The sequence below is a fragment of the Malaclemys terrapin genome, chromosome 16 (genome assembly GCF_027887155.1).
Source record: "Malaclemys terrapin pileata isolate rMalTer1 chromosome 16, rMalTer1.hap1, whole genome shotgun sequence".
Taxonomy (NCBI): Eukaryota; Metazoa; Chordata; order Testudines; family Emydidae; genus Malaclemys; species Malaclemys terrapin.
In genome coordinates, this window is record NC_071520.1 from 24,704,338 (window position 1) to 24,727,127 (window position 22,790).

Genomic DNA, 22,790 nt, shown 5'->3' on the forward strand with positions numbered 1-22,790 from the left:
TGGTCAATTTCACTTTAATTTCTCCTGCAGTGTTGTGATTCAGCATTGCCAACCCCAAGCATTCAAAAATCACCTGTCAGGCTCTCTTCAATCCCAGACTTTAGACAGTAATAACTGTTGGGTTCTTTTTATTTGCCTTCTAGTGTTTGAGGTTTAGAGTTCACATTTTCAACCTTTTCTATACAACCAGGAAATGTAGAAATAAAACGTTCTTTTTAATTAAAGTTGAAATGCTAACAATCACCTGCTTCCAAGAGCTGGGGCTTGACGAAAAACAGCAAATGTCCTCAGACTTATGATAAAATCATCAGAGTTGGCAATGCTCTGTTTTCAGATAACCTGTTTCCACTGGCCACGGTTCGCCGCTCCAGGCCAATGGGGGCTGCGGGAAGCGGCATGGGCTGAGCGATGTGCTGGCCACCCTTCCCGCAGGCCCCATTGGCCTGGAGCAGCGAACCGTGGCCAGTGGGAGCCGCGATCGCGTGAACATGCAGATGTGGCAGGTAAACAAACCAGCCCGGACTGCCAGGGGCTTTCCCTGAACAAGCGGCAGACCAGCTTTGAGAACCACTGACCTAGGGAGGTGGTGGAATCTCCTTCCTTAGAGATTTTTAAGGCCCAGTTTCACAAAGCCCTGGTTGGGATGTTTTAGTTGGGGATTGGTTGTGCTTTGAGCAGGGGGTTGGACTAGATGACCACCTGAGGACCCTACCAACCCTGATATTCTATGAAAGCTTAATTCCAGTGTTCTGAGTGGATCTGGCGCAGCAGGGCCAGTGAGAAGCCAAGAATTTCTTCAGAGGACTTGGGAGAGAAGGCTCAAGGGGGGGGGGGGGGTGGAGCCATGAAGGAACTTTCTTCCTGGAAGGCCTAATACTTTGCGGGCCTTGATATTATGTTGGATCTGGCTGCATTTAGCCTTAATCCATCTGAGCTGCAGTATTCTAGAGCAGAAACATGGCCTAGTGGCTTAAGCACAGGACAAGAAGTCCTGAGTCCCTGTCTCTGGCTCTTTCCATGACTCACTGCACGATAGTGGGCAAAGTCATTTCACCTCATGCCTCAGTTTCCCCATTTTTTAAAATGGGGAGAAAATACTTTCTCTTCCTTGGATGGTGAGGTTTAAGTCAACAATTAGCTTCAAAACACTTTGAGATCCTTTGATGGAACGTGCAGTAGAAATGTAGACAAAGCCCAACGGGATTGTGTGATCTAGTGGAGAAAAGCCTCCGTCAGTGATGTTGGTTAAATAGGTCTCATGGGATGGGCTCTGATCATTGCAATGCCGATTGATACAGTCAAAAAACGTGAACCCCTCTCGTCCCCAAAAAGCCCCTCTGCCATAGATTTTTTTTTTCTTTTGTGCTCAACACTGCCTATATATATGCATACATAATCAGAATAATAATAAAAAGGACACCGTTTGATATGCAGGCCCTGGTTCAAAAAATTATTCTAGATCCAGGCAGTTGTGGTCTGCAGGGACACACAAGCCTTTATGCTGATATTTGACAGCGGTATTAATTCTATTAAACTTAGCGCTGCCCATAATTAGCCATGCGTGGTGGTTTCAGGCTGAGCTTTTTACTTTCAGAAGGCTCAAACTGGGGATGTTTGAGTCTAATTCAGGCAGTTAGCTGCTATTTCCTATTTGAAGGAGGAGGTTGCAGATGCCACTTGTAAGCACTACCTTGAAAATCATATTCTGTTTTTACATCAAAGCGTTCAAGATAAAGTCAGAGAGAATGACCGCGTAGTGCGGCTTAACCAGAGCTCAGGGGTCCAGCATTCGTTTGACACCACCGGTGACTAAAAGGAAAACAGAATCTAATGTTATTACTTAGACCACGAATCAAGTCAGAGTTGGATTATGACCCATGTCCCACTATTATTTGGATAGCGTTTTGCAGGCAGGTTTAAGAACAGCCCCTGCTCCAATGAGCTTACAGTCTAGGGAGAAAATCTATAAATGCCAGGAGTGGAATTGAGAAGCAGCCAAAGCAAATGTGGGTGATTGAACCGCAAAGGGTAGAATGTGTTTTGTTAGGACCTTGTGCTCTGTTGGCGGGGGGATAGCTCAGTGGTTTGAGCATTGGCCTTGGTTGTGAGTTCAATCCTTGCGGGGGCCACTTAGGGATCTGGGGCAAAATCAGTTCTTGGTCCTGGTAGTGAAGGCAGGGGGCTGGACTTGATGACCTTTCAGGGTCCTTTCCAGTTCTAGGAGATTGGATATCTCCATTATCATCCCCTCTTCTCTAGAAAGTAAATCCAACTCTATGCACTCTTTGTATAAAGGTGACGACCTCTTCTTTTATCCATCCATGATCCATCCATCCCCATATCTGACTAGGTAGCTCTTGGGCTGCTCCCTGTGTTTTGGAGAAATGCTGCTTAGAAGGGTCCGGTGTCTGTAATGCAGCTCTTGCAGGAGGGCCAGATTATGCCCAGTTATTGCGGAGGCAGGGGCGAGAGGGCACAGTGTGTATCGTGGGTCCCTGAGGGGCTGTGGCTCTCTTTTAAAATAAAGTCCATTCACTCTGCTGCTCGGTTTTGTGATTTTTTTTCCGTGAGAACACGGGGTGTTTTTCATTTTGGGAACTCCTGGGTGGGTGAGACTCTTCTTAGGCTCCCGCTAGTAATTACTCACCGTGCAGCTCAGCTTTCATTGGGATCAGAGGCTTCTTTGCGCACACACACACCTGATCTTTGTTCTTTGCCAAAAGTTTCTATTGCAAGAACGACTGGCAGTGCAAGTGTTTGTTTGAAACAGTTCAGCACTTGCGTTCAGCCAGCATTTCTCAGGCTTCTGCGAGCCCCTCAGCTCTCCATCCTTGGGGTGGGGACTTTTTCTTTTCTACATGGTATTTTGGACCTCTTAAAAAAAAAGGGGGGGGGGGAAGAGGGGGCTGAGACGTGTCTGGCTGAAAGTGCAGATCGGTTTAATCCGCGTGGGTTACTTTATCCCTTATAGCGGCTGTTGAGGTCCTGATCCTGCATGGCACTGAGTAGCTTCTGCAAGGTGCTGAGCTCACTCAATTGATTTGCTTGCTCCTTTGCAGGACAGGGTTCCCAGGGAGTAAAAGGGGTGGGAGATTTCCTTGCATCCAGTGTTCCCTTGAAACCACCAGTTCAGTCCCGTCACTTCCGATCATTTGGATCCTGTAGGTAGAAAATCGAGCCCACTATGTGTCTGCTGGCTAGTCAGGCACGTGTTCCAGGCAGCTCTGCCTTTCCTAGGCTAGGAAGGTGGCTGTCCTAAAGCTCTCTTCGAGAGGTAAGTAGAAAGGCAGCCTGGTCCTGTTGGTTTGAGTCCTGGGCTGGAAACCAGGAACTTTTGAGGGTTCTAATCCCAGCTGTGCCACTGGCTGTATGACCCTAGGAAAGTCACTTTACCTCTCTGTGTGGAGAGGTTGCATTGAGCTGTAATTACATCCATACGTCTCTGGCAGCTCTCTGCAGAACTGCAGCATTCCAGAAAAAGCAAATCAAGCTTAGAGTAAAGAAAACTTCCCCAATGTGAAAGTTGCAGCACTCTCCGTCTGCAGCCAGCAGTAACCCCAGCTCTCAGGCCGCTGCAGCTAGGTGCTTCGGCACATGCCTAACGTTAACCAGGGAAATAAATGAGTTATTCACACGCTGAAAGTTGGGCACATGCTTAAATACCTTCCTGAGCTGGGACCCAAGAGCGGCGTCAGCTGCTGATTCAGTCCTGCCGAAGCCTAACCCGGCGATTTAAATGTCAGCATTGCTCTCCTTCGTTTCCGAGCATTGTAGCAGAAACATCCCATTGCCCTGTAATTGTGGCATAGCTTCCACAGAGCACTACTGTTTTTCCAGCTGTAAACTGCGTCTAACATTTAATTGTACCACAGGGATGCTGTGTAGTTAATGCTTTGAGTCAGGACCGTGGGGGTGGGGGCAGTAAGATACCATAGGCGCTAATACGCCAGTACTGTTACATGGCTGTCTTTCATTCATCGCTTGGAAAACGAAGGGTCTGGTCCTCCAACATGCACCATCCTGGCTATTGCTTGCTCCCGGGAGCAGTGCTATTGACATAACATAGAGCACTTGTTATCTGTGGGGCTACTTGTGGTAGTGAGCGGTACGCTTGGTCGTAGATGTTTGGAGGATTAAGGGAGTTTGTGAAGTTAGTTAGAATCTATGGCCCTGGCCCTGGCAACACATCAGTGAGTAAAGTTACACACGTGTAAACGTTGGTAGGATCAGGCGCTGGGATGACAGGACTAACCCAAGGTGAAGTGCATACTGCAAGGCAAACCATGCAGCTTTTCAAAGGAGCATTCGGAAAGACTTTGGTCTGCGTAGGAGAACTGCTGGAACACCTCCGTTTTGCTCCAAAGTGACAGTAAAGTCCATATATGCCGTGTTGTTGTAGGTGCCCCATTCGCTGCTCGGAAGTTGCTGTCATTTCAAAGTTAAGGTAGAAATTGTTGCATTGGAAAACAGAAGGGGTGTGCAGGACTTTGCATTTTAACAGACTGTTATGTTTCCCCCCCTTTTCTCTGCTTTAGAAACCAGGCAATGCGGAAGAAGTTAATTTTGTACTTTAAGAGGAGAAATCATGCTCGTAAACAGTGGGTAAGTGAAGTTCCTAAGTCTTATTTTGTATGTGCGTAACAGATGTATAGAAGAGTCAATGTTTAGCTCTTGTACGTAGAAAGCAAAAGGAAGGATCCCAGCACAGACAGGTTAGTACTTAACATGTCATCTGTTGCTTTGTTTTTTCCTTTTTGTAGGACCCTCTCTTTTCCATGCTGTAGCAGCCTCCATTATAAAAGTAACTTGTATGCAACTAACCCAGGGCCCGATTCTACAGCTCGGCAGTACCTTACTTCACAAGTATCCCCATTCACAGGAAAGGCAAATAGCCTCCTGGTTTATCCATAGTGGAGTCCATCGTTGATTTCAATGGGACTGTTTGTGGAGTACATTTGTTACTCGGTGTAAGTAGTCGGGGTCCTGAGAGAAGAGTGAAGCTTATGTTGACTCCACAGCAGACAAATTGCATGAAGATTAAGCTCACTCTTTCCAGCTGACCCCAGAATTGCGTTTTAGGAATTTATGGTTTACAACAAAACAAAAACCACCGCCCCGTCCAGTTCTGTTGCAAGAAAAGCAGTCTAAGGGTGAACTGCACATTTTTCATGGAAGTTACTCTTCGTTACTTAATGGAAAAGACATGGGTTTTATGGTGAGATTTTGAAGAGACCCGGTCAGATGATTACAAACCTAAACTTCAGTTTTATTTAAAATAAGGGGGTGAAGAGACATACAGCATTGCCTTTGGAAAGTAACGCAACGACTTCATTGTGCTGCTCCATGGTCACTGGAAAGTGAAACCTAGAAACAAAAGTGAAACTGACCAGTCTATTATCCATTGTCCAAACTAGGTGAAATGCCAAAAGTAAACAAACAGCCCAGATTGGGAAGTACAAGTCAGATTGTAAACCATTTTTGTTTTAATAATCTAAATGATCTAGTCTCACAGGCGAGGCATGTATTTTTTTTTCCCATGTAAGTTATATGTTGCAATGGACTTTCACATTAGAACAGGGATTGGCACCCTTTGGCACGCGGCTCGCCAGGGAAGCCCCCTGGTGGGTCGGGCTGGTTTGTTTACCTGCCGCGTCCGCAGGTTCAGCCGATCACGGCTCCCAGTGGCTGCGGTTCGCCGCTCCAGGCCAACGGGGGCGGCAGGAAGCGGCGGCCAGCACATCCCTCGGTCCGCGCTGCTTCCTGCAGCCCCCATTGGCCTGGAGCGGCGAACCACGGCCACTGGGAGCCGCGATTGGCCGAACCTGCAGACGCAGCAGGTAAACAAACCAGCCCCTGGCGAGCCACTTGCCAAAGGTTGCCGATTCCTGCATTAGAATATTCAGAAATGCAGACTTCGATATAGACACTATTGAGCTACCCTCTGTGGGGAAGCCTGAAATGTCGGATTTAGCTGCTTATGTGGAAGGGTTAGCAGGTTTTGTTAATTTCCGTGGGAGTGGAGGTTTGCATGAACCTGAGAGGGATAGTTGGGAAAATTCTGAATAATCCACATCGGGGAAGTGATATGAAAGCTGTGACTGTAAAAGCAGCGCTCTGAGGGGCTGTTCCTGGAGCTGTATCAGAGCCAGTGATCAGAGCATGGCTGACAGTGACTAAGGGCGCGCGCTTTTTCTTTTCTGTGTTTTTAAAAAACCTTTTGTGATGCCCCGGGATGTGCATTCCAAAGGGAAAGCTGCAGTTCTCATGTGGGTTGGAATTCACCTTGAAGTCATTTGGCTTTTTGCTTCATAACCCTCCTTCCCCAAATACACTGCCTGGAATAACTGATGGTTTTTGCATTTGAGAGAAGAACATCAATATTTTCTTCCTCAAAATAGAACATTTGCAAAGCAGTATGTGGTTTTGTTGGAAGCACAGAGGAACTAAGCAGGGTTGCTTCTGGTATGAGATACCCTCCATTGTACTAAATCTTGACTAGGTTGCTCTGTTGTAAGTAGTGAGGAGGTGGAGGGGCAGTTTTATTTTACTGCAACTGCATGGGACCCAAAATATGTCTTGTAGAAAAATTGCCAATTATGAAGAAATCAGTAAATTTCTGCCACCCGGTTTGTTCCGTGCCCTTGAATGGGGATTTTTCCAATTTAGGGGGAAGCGTATTGCCGATTTTTGTAGACTAGGCAGTATATTGTTGCTGAATTTGCAAAGTGAATGCATTTGCTGTTTCTCTTTGCAAAATGGGCACATGTAGCTGCCTATTTCATATAGCAGACATGCTTTAAAAAAAGAAATTTAAAAGCACTTGTCTGTACTCGAATGTTTCCATTCGTCTCTCACTCACACTCATGCACCTTTTTATATATCACCATTAGACAAATAGCATGATGTGGACATAGTTCTACATTAGATACTGATTGCATTCGCCTGGTGCAGCCGGGGGATTGGATGGCCCAGGGGACTGGTAAAGGGATACATTGTTTACCACTCAGACACTGGTTTTAATCTGGTCTGTTTTGCTAGTGACTGAACTGTGTCAGCAGTATATCAGCAGTGTTGCCTAGTGGATAGAGCACTGGACTGGGACTCAGCTGACGTGGGTTCCATTCCTGGCACTACCACTGACCTGCTGTGTGACTGGGCAGATTGCTTTGCCCCTCAGGCCTGGTCTATGTAGGTAGGTCAACCTAGGTATGTTGCTCAGGAGGTGAATTTACTACAGCAATGGGAGAAGCCTTTCTGTTGCTGTAGGAATCCCCTACGTGCCAGCAGCCTTACTGCAGTGCTTGTAATGTAGACATAGTCAGCTTAAGCTCCGTGCCCCCCCCCCCCCCCCCAATGCACATGCTCATGCACAATAAACTAGTGCAGCGGTTCTCAATTTTAATGGGGTCGCCAAGTCTGGCGTTAGATTGCTGGGGCCTGGGGACGAAGCCCAAGCTCCACTGCCCGGGGCCAAAGCCAAAGTCCGCACCCCTAGGTGGTGGGGCTCAGGTTACAGGTCCCCCCCCAGGGCTGAAGCGCTTGGGCTTGGGCTTGGGCTTTGCACGCACGCACGCAGCCAGGCAGGCTCAGACTTCGGTCCCCCCTCCTGGGGTCGTGTAGTAATTTTCGTTGTCAGAAGGGGGTCGTGCTGCAATGAAGTTGGAGACCCCCTGAACCAGTGCCTTGGGGTCTTTAATGGCCACAAGCGGTGCAGGGTGTGTGTTTGTGTATCGCACAGAGGAGATGGGAGGTTACGGGAGAAGTAAGGTAGCCTAGAGCGGCTCAGGAATTTTTTGACAAGACTTCTTTTTTGTGGGAAAATGCCAGTTTGTCAAAATCAAAACTGTGTGTGGCAACATCTCCGTTCTGATGAAAATTTCCACGCGCAGGTGGATCAGGCCCAGAGTGGGTGTGTGCATGCGGGCATAAAAGAGAGAGAATGGCCAAAATAGCCCAGTGCTCACCTGGAATAGGGAAGACCCGGGTTCAGATCCTGATTTGGAGTATTCTGTTTAGTCTGAATGGCTGATTCTTTGTACAAAGTGGAACAGTTCCAACAGGGGAGATTTGACTCTAGCTTGGTGGCTAGCGCACTCACGTGGGGTGCCGAAGACCCGTATTCAAGTCCCTGATTCGGAAAAGTCTCCATTTCCCTCCGGTGTGAACAAAACCTTTTAGTAACCGCGACGTTTTTCATGAAGCAGAATGAATGTTTTCTGGGCAGCCCTCGTGTAGCATCAGCTGGGTGGAGTCACAGGTTCCAAGTGTCCTTCCAAGGGAGGTCTAGGTTGGACATTAACAACCCTGACAGTTAGGAACTTTTTCCTAAACACTGGAATAAATTGCCTAGGGAGGTTGTGGAATCTCCATCTCTGGAGATCTTTAAGAGTAGGTTAGATAAATGTCTATCAGGGATGGTCTAGACAGTATTTGGTCCTGCCATGCGGGCAGGGGACTGAACTCGATGACCTCTCGAGGTCCCTTCCAGTCCTAGAATCTATGAATAATCCGGTTTGTTTTTCGGAAGAGGAAGCCTTTGCCTTCCTAAATGGTAAGAGTCAGAGCCTTGCTCTTTCTCCAGGGAAACCACAGGCAGCAGCAGCCAGCTGCATCCCAGCGTTCAGGCCACGGCGCGCTAAACTTCACGGGCTATTTTTAGCCTTTTCCCAAACACGTAGCTGTAAAGGCAGGAAAACGTGGCAGACTTCTTGGCAGCAGAAGGAACCTTGGAGCACGTCCTCATTTGCCTGCATATTTTGACTTGTTTGTTTATTTGCTGTCTGGCCCAGGTGGCCTCCCTAGGATAGGCGCAGAAATGCAGCGGCTGTGAAATCTCTGTGCTGCCAGGGGCTGTTCGGATTACCAGCCGCTTCTCGCTGAGCTGGTTTCACAGCTTTCGAGTTTTGCTCCGGTTCCCCCCTTTTTCCTTAGTTCCCAGGTGAGCTGCTCTTGAAACGAAAAAAACTCCTACACATCCCTACACGGCAGGAAGGTCCCAATGCTGGGCTCCTGCACCAGGCTGACTCTGCTGGAGAGGAGTGTCTGCGCCACACCAGCCCCCTGGGGGCGCCATCGCGGAGAGCGCCTCTGTGAGCAGCACGGGTGGGGTGTGGAGCAGAGCGCACGCTGGCTGTGTTTCAGCGTGGCCGGGGAGAATCCCATCACCTCTGTGGAGACAGTAGGAGAAGGAAGGGAGGAGACGGAAAAGGGAGCAATAGAGGGAAAGGGCAGCGGGGACAGAGAAACAGGAGAACAGAATGTGGCGGCTCTGCAGAAGGACTCCTAAACAGCATCTTCGCCTGCCTCAAGCTGGGACCCACATTCAGCTAGACACGTCCTGCCTTTATCGCTTCCTTGCAACCAATCGTGTGTGGAGGGAAGCCAGGGATCCCGGGGACCGTCCCACTTCCCAGACTGCAGCCTGGGATCCAGAGGCTTTGCCTATTTCAGAGAGCGACGTGCCACTTCGACCAGCTGGGACTGTCCCGTTTGAAAGCTGGGATGTGATGGACTGACAGGCCGTGTCCCCCATGACCCAGCGATGGCACGTTTGTGTTACTCGGCTCTGGAAGGGCTGGCTTCCTTTTTAGATTTGGAAAAGCAGGTGGTCATGCTTGAAGACACTCCCAGCAGGGCTTGGGTAGCAGTGCGGAATGTGTATGCACGCGGCAAACCTGCCAGTCTGCACGAGACGTGATGGCCCCCGGAAAACAGAGAGGCCACGTTGTGGCAGATGCCGGGCGTGTGCTGAGCCATTGTGCCCTGCATTATGTGGGTTGGCATTGCAGGCTGCTGGCCTGTCCCCTCGGCCCAGGAAGGAGCGAAGCCATGTCCAGGGTCTGCTTCAGGCCCTTTATTCTTTATTTCTTGCACAGAAAACGAGTTCCTTCCCTCTAACCCTGGGTCGTCTGCAGGGGCCTGTCTATTCCTTATGGGTTTCCACTCCGCAAGCCACATGCCTCAGAGCAATATCCTTCTCCAGGGCCTCCCACAGTAGCCAGCCTGCTTCCTGTAGCTCTCCCCCCTTGAACTAGGGTTTCCTGCCAGCGCCTGCCTGCTCTCAGCAGCGCTCTCCCCAGCTGGCCTGCAAGCTGGCTTTTATAATCCCCTGATCCCTGGCAGATCAGTCTCAGCTGGGCGGGAGCTGGTGTGTCACAGGTGAGGCTGAGTCCAGCTCCTCTTACAGGACCAGCCACCCCAGGACAGCATCCTGTCCTGATTGTGCAGCATTTTGAGAGAGGGTGTGGTTTGACAATGGAAGAAGTAGGAGCCAGAAAATCTGATACTGGTCTCCCGATGGGCCTAGAGTAAGCCAATGAACCCCCTGCCTCAGTTTCTGCATCTGTGGAACGGGTATATTAATGATACTTCCTGACCTCCCAAGAAACGTTGGATATGTCATGTTTGCCAAGGCCTATACAAAGAGCTGATTACTGTTGTTCCCCCTTTAACTTCAGGGTCAATTTTTGCAAGCCCCAAATAGTTTACTTCGGCTTTTCATTGTCTGAATCAAATCTGATGCTCTAAAGACCAAACACATATAGGGTTTTATTGTCGTATTATTCCATTACTTTAAATGATTAATATGCTAGAAGTTCACCTTTCACAAGGAGTAAATCTGATCTGCATTAAATGCAAAAGGATGGGAAGAAGTTGATTATCCAATGCAAGTCAGATTTACTTCTTTCCAAAGGCAAGTGGCCCGGCTGGGTTTTACATTGGTGCTACCCCCGGGGAATGCCGACCTGTGATTTAACCTAACAAACCATGCTCCCCTTCATTACTGCCGCACATTGCAGCCGAGCCGCTGCTCTGACAAGGGACTGCTGTAATCTTTCAGATTCCTGCTAACTTTGCAGGTCTTTGTTTGGATTCTATGGCCTCCTTTGAGAGATTCACGTAGCGTAACGGGAGATCAAAAGAAGGCACCGAACACTAAACAAGAGCTCTCCCGAATACTGCATTTAAAGCAGCATAAGAACTGGAGCATAAAAACCACTTGGGCTGAAACTTGGCAGCTTGAGAGCAAGTGGTTTTGCTCAGGGCTTGCATGGGATTCTTTAGAAACATCAATAGCTTTCTGTCTGTCTGTTTTTCTGTCTTTCTTCCCATTGACACATCCCACGGAGCCATGTTCTCTGATAGGCGACTCTTGTGAGGAAAGTGATGTGAACTATAAACCTTTGGCAATATCTGTAAATACAGAGGACCTACTGAATTTGGTCCGGCTTCTGCTATGGGCCAGTTCCTGCCCTGCGTGTGCATGGCAGCCTCGTGCCCACATCCAGGTCCACTGGGTTTTGTGTTTTTAGGCTGAGCTTTTCAAAGGGGTCTACCTCCCTCTGGAAGTCACTGACAGGTGCACAACTGATTCCACCTTTCAAAGAGGCCAACCAGAGGCAATGCTAGAGAGCACTGGAATAAACTGCTGCAGCTTAAGACCAATGAACAAGGGCCAGTTAGAGCAGGTGGTCACTACAGCCATAAAGAGAGGGCAGTGATTCCACTCCCCATGGAGGAGGGACGTTTGGGCTTGAACCTGCCCTGGGGGTTTCAGCATTCAGGGGCCAGGCACAGGGCTAACTGCACCAGCGCAGGCAGGTCAAGCAGCTTCGCCTGCTTGAAGCAGCTGTCGGCTGAATTGGTGCAATCCACAGCTTTGGCTGTCTCTGCGCATTGATGCATCAATGTGGCATCTGGCCCCCGCAGTTTGCAAGGGAGGCAGATCCCCAGGGCAGACAAGGCCTTAGGAGCAGCTTGGGGACTGAGAAGGTGAAGTCAGAGCAGAGGTGGAGGAGGCCGCTGTACAGCACTCTAAAAGCGAGGCTCGGGCTGTTGACTCTCCCCGTGGGTGGTGCCGCCACTGAGGAGGACAGAGGTGAGCAGCAGCTCTCTGGTAGGCTGGCAAGAAGCAAGATGAGTAGCACGGCGGCTAGAGAGGAGGGGTTGCAAAGGGTTTGGGCCTCATCGGTGGAGAGGAAAAGACAGAGCTCTTAGAGATGTTGGCGATGCAGGGGTGGTGGCAGGATTGGGCAGGGCAAAGGGGTTGACTCTAACCCCACTTTCAGGCCTGGCTGATGGGGAAGCTCATGGGATTGGGAAGCCAGTTCCTCTCGACTGTCCCTGCCATCTCAAACACCGTCCAGAAGAGCGAATCCCAGACCCCTGGACATTAGCGATGACAAAGGCCGGCAGTGTTGGGGCATCTAGACCCAGATCCTCAAAGGTATTTGGGTGCTTAATTCCCATGGAAATCAGTGGGAGTTAGGTGCCAAGAACCTTTGAGGATCTGGGCCATAGCCCGTCTTGGGCTGCTTCTCCAGCTTGTCGAGCAGTGATACTCAGGCTGAGGGTTGGGAGCCACAAGTGGCTCCTGCGGCTCTTTACTCTGTGATGTAATTATGAACCAATCAGGATGCTTTTACTTTGTTACTAACCAGCTGTAGAATACTTGGTCATTTGGCTGTGAGAATTCTATAGATACATAATAGTAAATGCAACAATGAATTCACACTACGGTGGCTCTTTTGGATTGTGTTGATCGCTAATTTGGTTCCTGCACCAGTGAGGTCCGAGTGTCCCTGTCTCCATGGCAAGAGTTAATGGCAACACTCCTGAATTTTGTGGGGAAAGGACTTTAGGGAGAGACAAAGGAGGCTGTGGTTTAGCTGGGCGTTGTTGGCTTCTGTGCTCCCGGCCACGTGGGAGATGCTACCATTCAGGCAGCGAAAGAACTGGGCTGCGAGGTAACGGGTTTGGAAATCGGGCTGAGGCACATCGCTCAGAGATCAGCTAATGGGTGGTACGGGGAAGGGGTGATACAGGCAGAATAATGTTTTGTGCCAAATGAAAGTTGAATGTTTCAAAGCGCTGAATACGGAGATACTGAAACAGCAGAATCTGCAGCCCAGTGAATCGGGCGCTACAGCTTGGATCCTCTTTCATTTCCCTGTGGCTGAACACCTGGCCCAGGTGGGCCCTGGTGGCACTTGCTTGTGCTCGGAGCTAGATCCTGCCTGGGGAGCTGCCACTTCACTCCAGCTCCGGTCAAGTGGGAAGTTTCAGTTAGTACGGTAGCCGCCCTCCTGCTTCCCAGAATGAGTGCAGTTATCCAGGTCAGGGAAGTGGCCCTGTGGAAGTGATGAACTCCCCGGATGAGTTATTAGTTATACAGCACGGGAGTTGGGCCTGGGCTTTTTGTGTACATCTGCACAGCAGTTCAACACCCGTGGCTGGCCTAGGTAGGCTGGCTCGAGCTTCGGGGCTGTAAAGCTGCTGTGTAGACACCTGAACTCTGGGCCCACACGAGGGGGGAAGGGTCCCAGAACCCGGACTCCAGCCCGAACACCTATGCAGCATTTTTCGCCTCGTGAGCCCAAGTCAGCTGACCTGGGCCAGCTGCAGCCATGCCATGGGTCTTTTATTCCATTGTAGCCGGACACATCAAATGGCAGAGTCCTGCCTGGGGAGCCAGCTGTCTGAATTAGGTGAACCGGTTCTGGGGTCCCAGTAGTTGAGTTTTCAAGTCACTTCATGCAGTTTCGAACTTGTCAATGTGGCACACCCGACCCAGTTTCTAGGCACGAGCTGTGCATCCTTTCTGCTTCCCATGGTCATTGCTGGCAGTCAGGGTGCTGGAACTGAAATATTCCTGATGATGTGAGGAGCAAAGCAGGTCACATCAGGCCTTGGGGTAAGCAGGCACAGCTCCTGTTGACTCCAGTAGGAGATGGATTCGCTTACACCAGATCCAGATTACCTATCAGGAGGGACGCAGATTCTTCAGTGCGAGGCTGGTGCGTGCAGCATGACTCAGGTTACATAGCGAACATATGTTCACAGCACCGAGGTGCCATTTCTGGCAATAACCAACATGAGTGGGGTCATAGGAACAGAGACGGGGTTTGTCTCTGGGTGACTTGGCTGCGCTCACCCGCTTTGAAACTGCCTTACAATAGACACCGGAGTTGGATGTGTCCAGTATAAATGGCATGATCCAGCAGCATGGAGATGGCAACCCACTCAAGGTTTTGGGCCTGATCCACAGTACAGTGAAATCAATGGAAAGATTCCCACTCACATCAAAAGCTTTCAATCGGGCTTCTTTCGGAGGAGAAAGTTGATGAGAATAAGACCTCTGGCGAAGTTGACAGCTGCAGACTTCCCTCCTGCAGTGGGGCAAAGCTAATGGAGAGGAGGTTGTATTTCTTTGAAATCTGGATTTGCGGTGTGTGGATGCAGTGACCTGGAGTGTGACTAATGAAAAAAATCAGTTGCTGATAAGCTCTTTCCAGTCCAGAGAACTCAGTGACACAAGGGGGTGGGGGGATTTGGGGTTGGCCATTGAATTTTGGCAAAGTGACATCTGCTTTCACTTCCTAATTTTTGGCCTAGAGTGGATTAGTGTCACTCAGAATGAAACCTGAAAATCCCCACTGGCAAACCCAGTTGCCTTCACTTGGACTGGAGTTTGCTTTGAACCCCAGCATGAAGGATGTAAGCGTGACCATTGGAGGGGCCCGTCTGGTTAGCTGCGGGGGGGCGCGCTCGGTTACGGCTGGGCTGCATTCTTGCCTTCTCCAGCCAAATATGGATGGCTCCACCCATGGCGTGGCCAAGTACAACCTCCTGAATCTCGGGTGTGGGTCTAGTGTGCAGCGCCAGCCGCTGCTCCTCACTTGGTTCTTTCTGCAGGGGGCGGGCTGGCCAGGCGTAACAGCGGGAATAAGCTGCAGCGTTCCATGGGCTGCAGTAACTTACTGCCTCCACCCAGAGCGAGAGGGCAGAAGGGAATAAATTGTGTCTGAGGCCCAGTGCCCTCTCTGGGGTGCTGCTTACACAGGGTCCCTTTTCAGGGCGCTGCCTTAAAGGTGCGACCTAGGTTTTAGTATGCAAGAGACCATTACTCCCATGGAGGGAGGGGGTGCCTTTTCATGGGAGGGAAACTTCAGCGTTCGTTATGAGGCTAAACCCAGAATACTTGGGAGGTGCTTGGATATGGTGGTGATGGTGGACCCCTATGGGCAGGAGGATTTGATACGGTCTCGCATAATATTCTTATTGATAAACGAGGCAAATACAATTTAGATGGGGCTACTATAAGGTGGATGCATAACTGGCTGGATAACCGTACTCAGAGAGTAGTTATTAATGGTTCCCAATCCTGCTGGAAAGGTATAACAAGTGGGGTTCCGCAGGGGTCTGTTTTGGGACCGGCTCTGTTCAATATCTTCATCAACGACTTAGATATTGGCATAGAAAGTACGCTTCTTAAGTTTGCAGATGATACCAAACTGGGAGGGATTGCAACTGCTTTGGAGGACAGGGTCATAATTCAAAATGATCTGGACAAATTGGAGAAATGGTCTTGAGGTAAACAGGATGAAGTTTAACAAAGACAAATGCAAAGTGCTCCACTTAGGAAGGCAAAATCAGTTTCACACATACAGAATGGGAAGAGACTGTCTAGGAAGGATACGGCAAAAAGGGATCTAGGGGTTATAGTGGACCACAAGCTAAATATGAGTCAACAGTGTGATGCTTACTCTGCGCTGGTTAGGCCTCAACTGGAGTATTGTGTCCAGTTCTGGGCACTGCATTTCAAGAAAGATGTGGAGAAATTGGAGAGGGTCCAGAGAAGAGCAACAAGAATGATTAAAAGTCTAGAGAACATGACCTATGAAGGAAGGCTGAAAGAATTGGGTTTGTTTAGTTTGGAAAAGAGAAGACTGAGAGGGGACATGATAGCAGTTTTCAGGTATCTAAAAGGGTGTCATAAGGAGGAGGGAGAAAACTTGTTCACCTTAGCCTCTAAGGATAGAACAAGAAGCAATGGGCTTAAACTGCAGCAAGGGAGGTCTAGGTTGGCCATTAGGGAAAAGTTCCTAACTGTCAGGGTGGTTAAACACTGGAATAAATTGCCTAGGGAGGTTGTGGAATCTCCATCTCTGGAGATCTTTAAGAGTAGGTTAGATAAATGTCTATCAGGGATGGTCTAGACAGTATTTGGTCCTGCCATGAGGGCAGGGGACTGGACTCGATGACCTCTCGAGGTCCCTTCCAGTCCTAGAATCTGTGACTCTATGATGGCTGTGCCAGAAGGAAGTCGCATGGAGTTGTTCTGGGTTTATGCCAGTGTAACTTGGGGCAGAATCTGGCCCGCCGTCCTTGCAAAGCCATGTTTGTCAGTCAGTACCCCCCGCCCCCTTGCACTTGGACTGGTCTGTTTCACTGTTAGCTTCTCTGGCTGCTAAGAAGATGTGGTAACGGGCCTGAACGCCTTCGCTCTTACCTTGGTTTCCTGGTTAGGAGCTTTAGTGTTGCTAACGGTATTTTTAGTTTCCAGAGAAGAGCAATCTTTTAAATTACAGTTCTGTTCCTTCCCATTGGTGTATGGGCTGAGCACAATGGAGGCTACTCAGGCAAATCTTCCTGTGTGTGTGTGTGTGTGTGTGTGTGTGTGTATACACTGTACATTGACCAGAGCCAGAAGGGAATGGGATGAACTGTGTTTTCTGGATTTCTTATGGTTCTATCTACCCCATTGAACATTTATATCCCTAAAGGGAAGAATCAAATCATAGAATAATAGCACTGGAAGGGACCTTGAGAGGTCATCTAGTCCAGTCCCCTGCACTCATGGCAGGACCAAATACTGTCTAGACCATCCCTGACAGGTGTTTGTCCAACCTGCTCTTAAAAATCCCCACTGATGGAGATTCCACAACCTCCCTAGGCAATTTATTCCAGTGCTTAAAACCACTCTCCCAGTTAGGAGGTTTTTCCTAATGTCTCTTCTTCCAAGAGAAGAAATGACCCTTAGACATTAGAGTTGTAAAAGACCTACCAATCATTGCTTGAGTCATTTAAAACTGGGCAGCGCAGAGCACAGGTGAGAATATAAAGTACGGAAAAATCATACATTGGAGGCGAGAATCTAGCAGGTCTATTTCATCTCCATCCTCTGTGATTCCCCACCCCCACTGGAGCAGAAGTTCTCCTGTTGGTCTGTTCTCTGATCAAGCCTGCCATCTGGTTGAGTATATAAATGTCCTAAGCAGTCAGGCTTCCATTGTGTCTTTTGGGAAACCCACCCCGCCATCAAATGAGACCTTGCTGGGAGTGGACAGGAAGCAGAATGCACGGACTCCCTGTTTGTAGAATCACTTTGTATCCCTACTATTGGTTGGATTTAGTTGTATGCTTAGGACATCCTACGTGGGTTCATGGGGAATGTGCATGGAAGAATTGGTGGAGCTCTGGGGCAGGCAGGTTATTTCCAGTCAGGATTCAGTCCAGCAATATCTCAACAAATACTAAGAGGACTTAATGTGTAACACCTTGGTTGTCTTAGCCCACTTCCCAGTGGGCTGCTGTCCACATTGCAGTAAAACCCATCTAAATTGGTGCTCCCCATGTTGATAGCTTTCATGGAGAGGCCCTGGATTCTGTGGCTCAGAGAGGCTGAGTGGGGACCCCATCTAGAGGTGGTCCCCCATGTCAGGTTTGGGGTATGGCGTGAGACTGGGTTGGGATGTCTGCACTGACACGCCGAACGCTGCACACTCCTGGACTCAATTTTCCCCTGTGCCCGAATTCCACCTCCCTGTTGCCTCTAACTTAGCACAACCTCTACTGAAGAATTGGTTGAGCTCTCTTTCCCACCACATCCCTACAATGTGTGGTGCTGGGGAAGGAGTCATGTTTGGCTTTATGCCAGTAAGGTGTTTGTCAGCCAGGGGAATTCTCCACGGGTCATTTGTGGCCAGAGTTTGCACCGTGTGAGTGGCTCCATGTGACCAGATCGTACCAGAGAATCCCGTGCTCTGTAGAGAGAGAGGGCTGTGGTCCATAGGCAGCACTTGAATTCACCAAAACCTCAGCTGACATTGGTGAAGGATTTTGAAGACTGAAAGCATTGTACAGGAGTTGAGTGTGCTAATTATTAAAGAAAAACCACCAGCCATCATGAGAATCCAATTTGCCTCCTTGTTTCAGGCAGGGCTTCTAAAGAAATGTCCCCCAATTCTGAAAAGTGTGTGTGTGTGTGTGTGTGTGTGTGTGTGTGTAGGGAAGCTTGCCAGCACCTAGTGCTGACACTTCTAGTTTGCTCTTTTATATCGGGATGCAAAAGGTTGTCTCTGTTCCCTCAGGAACAGCTCTTATGGATTGTTTTTTTCCTCTCTGGTATATTTTTTTTTCTCCCCTTCTCATCTTTCCTGATTGAATGCACCAGGGCGTAGAAGGCTCAAGAAAAATCACCATGAAATGTTTGTGGAAATAGCAGGACTCTTAGTATTGATCAGGTTTGGTAGTATTGGGTATTTTTTGAGATGCTCTAACCTCCCACGGGAGAAACCAGCCATATTCTGCTCCTTATCCCCGGAGACTGTTTGCAGCAGCTTTGGCACTGAAGTTCCATTAATTTTGCTGTGTTCACTCGAGTGCTGTTCTCCTTCAACTGGGAATTACTCAGAGGTACCTGTGGGTTGGGGCGATTCTTTTCTGAAACAAAATGCTTTAAGCCTTGACCGTAGTGCAATTAAATCTCGTGTCTCTGTTTTCCTCGTGCCCTTTGCGTGTCTTGTCTGTTTAGGTTGCAGGCTCTTCGGGGCTGGGACCGCCTCTCGTGGGGCTGGCGCAAAGGGATTTCAATAGCCTTCGGGGGGTGTTTTCACAGTGTCCGCACAATAGGGATCGAATCTCATTTGGGGCCTCTAGCGCTACTTGAATGCAGATAGCGATGGTGGTGATAATGCGGTTGGGATTTCTTGGTGAATTTTTTCCTTCCCTCTCACCTTGCTGTTCTAGAACGGACTCCAACCATGTTATGGATTTGCAGCTTCCAAAGCCTTCAGTGGGAGGCGCTAGCACACACCAGACGGCAGGCGTTGATCTTAGACTACATTTTCAAAGGAGCTTCTGTTTTTTTGTGTACATGGTTCTACTCACAGAATCATTTTACATGTAAATCTGCCCACCTGCCTTAGGTGCTTATCTGGCCCCGTCTCCTTAGTATCTGAGCGCCTATCCTCACAGCACCTCTGCGAGGTGGGGCAGGGTATTTGTCCCCATTGTACAGAGGAGGAATTTTAGGGACAAGAAGATGAAGTGACTTGCTCAAGGTCACCCAGGGAGACTGTGGCGCAGCAAGGAATTGAACCTGGGTCTCCCGCATGATGAGTTAGCTCCCTAGCCATTGGCTGACCTTCCCCTCTGTACGCATGCAGCCTTGTGCACGCAGAAAATCATGGCTGCTGGCCTCATTCTCCTCTCTCCTATGCAGGTGTGAATCGGAAGGAACTCCGCTGAAGCAAATAGAATGACACTGGGGTAAAAGTAGCGAAACAAAGAGGAGAATGGAGCCCAGTGTCTGGAAAACGGGGCCCTTGCTTCGTCGTTATGGTTGGAAGGGCTAGTTCCAGCATCAGTAGTTAGGACATGTTTACACTGCAATCGGAGGGGTGGTTGTAGCTCGGACAGGCGTAACTGCACTAGCTATACCTGCACTTGGAGAGCTAAAAATAGCAGCGGAGACATGGTGGCATGGACCCTGGTGCAGGCTGGCCATGCAAGTATGGACGCAGGGTTCCAGGTGCACTTGGACAGCTTTAATATTTATAGCCATGCTGGCTAGATGAAAGCTAGCGTGGGTATGCCTGCTGCCTAAGCTGCAAGGACACCTCTGATTGCAGTGTAGACTTACCCAAAGTGCCTGTGTTGTCCTTGTAATCAGATGTTCTTAAACTCTGCTGATAAAGACAGTGACTGAAGCAGGGGGAAATCCTTCTTGAGAGTAACAGTCTACAGGAGGAAATGTCATCCAGTGATTAGATCAGCGACATGGGGATTCTACTCCCGCTTTGTGTCCTTTGGCGAGCTCATTGTCTTCTCTGTGTGCCTCAGTTTCCTTACATGTATCTTCTCCCATATCTCCTAGCAGAACCGTATCTGCCTTGTTGGGGAGGGGGTGGCGGGGGTTTTGATTAATGAATGGATGTGTGTGAAATGTTTGGAGATACTCCGTGCTTTCGAAAAGCAAAGTCCCACTCAGAGAGGGACCTTTAGGACAAGGACATCATGGACGTTTTCCAACTCGAAGAACAAAATCCCCTCTGTTAAGAACACTTGATTTGAGCTTCCTCGTTCTTTCTGGTCCCCGGCCCTGGGCAACTTATCCTAACAAACCCCGCTACTGTTCTCAGCCGCTTGGCTGCTGTTCAGCCCGACGAGCCGTCAAGGGACGGGCTTGAGGGAGCTGCTCTGTCTGGGGTCGTTTTCTGATCTCCCCCTCTCTCTTGCCCTTTCAGGAACAGAAGTTTTGCCAGCGGTATGACCAGCTGATGGAAGCCTGGGAAAAGAAAGTGGAGCGCATTGAAAATAACCCCCGGCGCCGTGCCAAGGAGAGCAAAGTGCGGGAGTACTATGAGAAGCAGTTCCCAGAGATCCGGAAGCAGCGGGAACTGCAGGAGCGCATGCAGAGGTTAGAGGAGAAGCGGTAGGAAGAGGCTAGGCAGCCTTTCTCCTTTGCCTGTAGGGGGCTCGGGTTCAAAGATGGTTTTAGATGGCTGGGGGTGGCTCCCGGGTAAACAAGCCCCCTCCTTCTCCTGCAATGGAATAACTGTTAGATGCACAAACCACAGAGCCCCATGAACAAATAACTTGGCTGCTTTCTCCCCAAGGGGGATCAGCCTAGCTCAGACTATCTACAGAGGAGGAGGAATTTTAAGAATCCAGATCTCCATTTTTCCTGTGTTGTTAATTTCCTGGCTGGCCACATCATAACGCATGGGGTTAGTTCCTCACTCTGAACATCTGACTGGGAGAGGGTATACCTAGTTCCATACTAGGAGGCTCAAATCAAGGTGGACGGACCCAGTCTAATTATTTAGTCATGTAGATCGTTAAAAACCTATCTAGGCTTTGATCTAGGTATGTGCACAGAGGCCAAGTGTCTGCAGAACGTGTAGAAACGATTGCAAAGGATCTGAAGGTGTTAAAGGTGTTGCTCTCTCGCTCCATTCATATGATCAGCATTGTCCACCACCACTCCCATCCCCACAGCTCATTTACCTCTCCTCAACTCGCCTCCTCTTCAGAAGCACTCTGAAGGTGAGGCTGTTCCAGAGTGAAAGGAGGAGCGGCTGAGCAGGCGGTGGTTGGCTCAAGAAGCCTTAGCAAGTCAGGACCCAGACTGTTTAGTGTGGTGCCATAGTCCATGGGACTTTTACCATTGACCTCAGTGCGAGCAGAGTTGGGCACTTGTAAAAGTCCCACCCTACAGCTTCTTCGTCTTTAGCTTTTCTAAAAATGTGTGTAGTTAAATAAGAGCCTAGGCTCTTATTTGAGTTTAGACCCCATGTTTAGATCGTAGCTGCTTTAAAAAAAAAAAAAAAAGTGTTTAAAAAAAAATCTACTCTTAACAGGCAGGTTTTTCAAAAAACGTTAATGGAAGCTTTCTTTGTCTGGGTCTAAACACTTCCCTGCAGCATTTGCAGCCCAATCACAACTGCAGTGGGCAAGATGACCTGGAGTTGAGCAGAAGCAGAAGTGAAACACTGACTGGTTTATTGCAGTGTTCAGGATGAATGAAATACCAAACTGTGGTGGAAAGTCATATGGATTGTAAATATTCCTAGAGTTAATCGAAAGGCTTATCTACTTGGAGATGCCGCGTGTGGCAAGCCAGGGTGTGAATGCACAGCCCAGTAGCCTGCCTGGCCCTACGTCGCCAGGTGGACACTGCTCCTGCGCACTGGAAATTCCCCAGCACGCTTTGACACACGTTCCCTAGCATGCTGCAGATTTACACCCTGGCTTGCCGCACGCTAAGGGCTTGTCTACACCACGCAGCTTTGAGTGATGAGGCTGTGTCGACACAGCCTCGTCGCTAAAAGTCAGCGTGAGTCAACGCTCTTTTTCGGTACTTTGTCGGCACTTTTGCCGACAAAATACTTCCAGCACCACGAGCGGCGTTAGCTTTGTTGGCAGGAGAGTGCTCCTGCCGACAAAGCCGTGTTCACACTGACACTTGGGTCAGCAAAACTTTTGTCTTTCACGGGGAGGGCTTTTTTAAGTACGTGTGAAAGACAAAAGTGTTGTCGACAACTTTGCAGTGTAGACAAGCCCTGAGTCTCCAGGTAGACACAGGGAAGGACATGGGTTGGGTTTGGTTTGGTTTTCTTTAATTGTAGGCCCCGATCCTACAAATGCTTGCGGTTGGGTGTGGTGCTCACTGCTGAGACTGCTCCAGTGGAATCAGTGGAGCTGCTCATGGTAGGAAGCACTACACCCAGGAGTGAGAGTTTACACGTTTGGAGCCTGTGGATTTTTTTTTAACCTGGGTCAGCTCTGAAACGTGGAGTTTCTGAGCATGCTGCTAGTGTAGGTGAGTTTTGGAGTTAAACGGACAGCCGCAGAACGGCTTTGCAGTCAGACAGCTCTGAGCCACGTGTGCAATCCCTTCCCTCTCGCCTCCAAGGCAGGCTGTTTCCTGTTTTGACTGCGCCGCCTTTTGGATGCGAGGAGTCCCGGGAAATGATGGTGGTGCGGTGCCAAGTACAAGACGGGGCGTACATTTTTCAGTGTTTCATTGCCATTTCCCAGCAGGGTAGGACAGAGGGGCAGTGGTCTCTCCATGTCGGCCGCACGCAGCGAACACGAGGTGTCAGAAATTATTGATGGGCTCTCGGAACAAGAGGTGAGACCAGGTCGCTGTTTCTCCTTCCTTTTTTCCCCACCCGCCCCATTCCCCTTTCCCTCTGGGGAACTCAGTGCAGTCACAACAGACC

General features: G+C 49.3%; 1 protein-coding gene across 9 annotated transcripts in view; it reads left to right on the forward strand.

Moving 5' to 3' along the window:
* NCOR2 (nuclear receptor corepressor 2) overlaps positions 1-22,790 on the forward strand; it is a 395,163-nt gene that overhangs the window by 229,628 nt on the left and 142,745 nt on the right. For 7 of the 9 annotated variants that reach the window (XM_054006074.1, XM_054006082.1, XM_054006083.1 and 4 more), the window contains exons 9-11: positions 4,536-4,602; positions 20,310-20,497; positions 22,609-22,699. In XM_054006074.1, the coding sequence (XP_053862049.1) occupies positions 4,536-4,602; positions 20,310-20,497; positions 22,609-22,699 (346 nt within the window). Of the gene's footprint in view, positions 1-4,535; positions 4,603-20,309; positions 20,498-22,605; positions 22,700-22,790 lie in introns of all 9 variants that reach the window. The other 2 variants (XM_054006077.1, XM_054006079.1) reach the window with 2 other exon arrangements.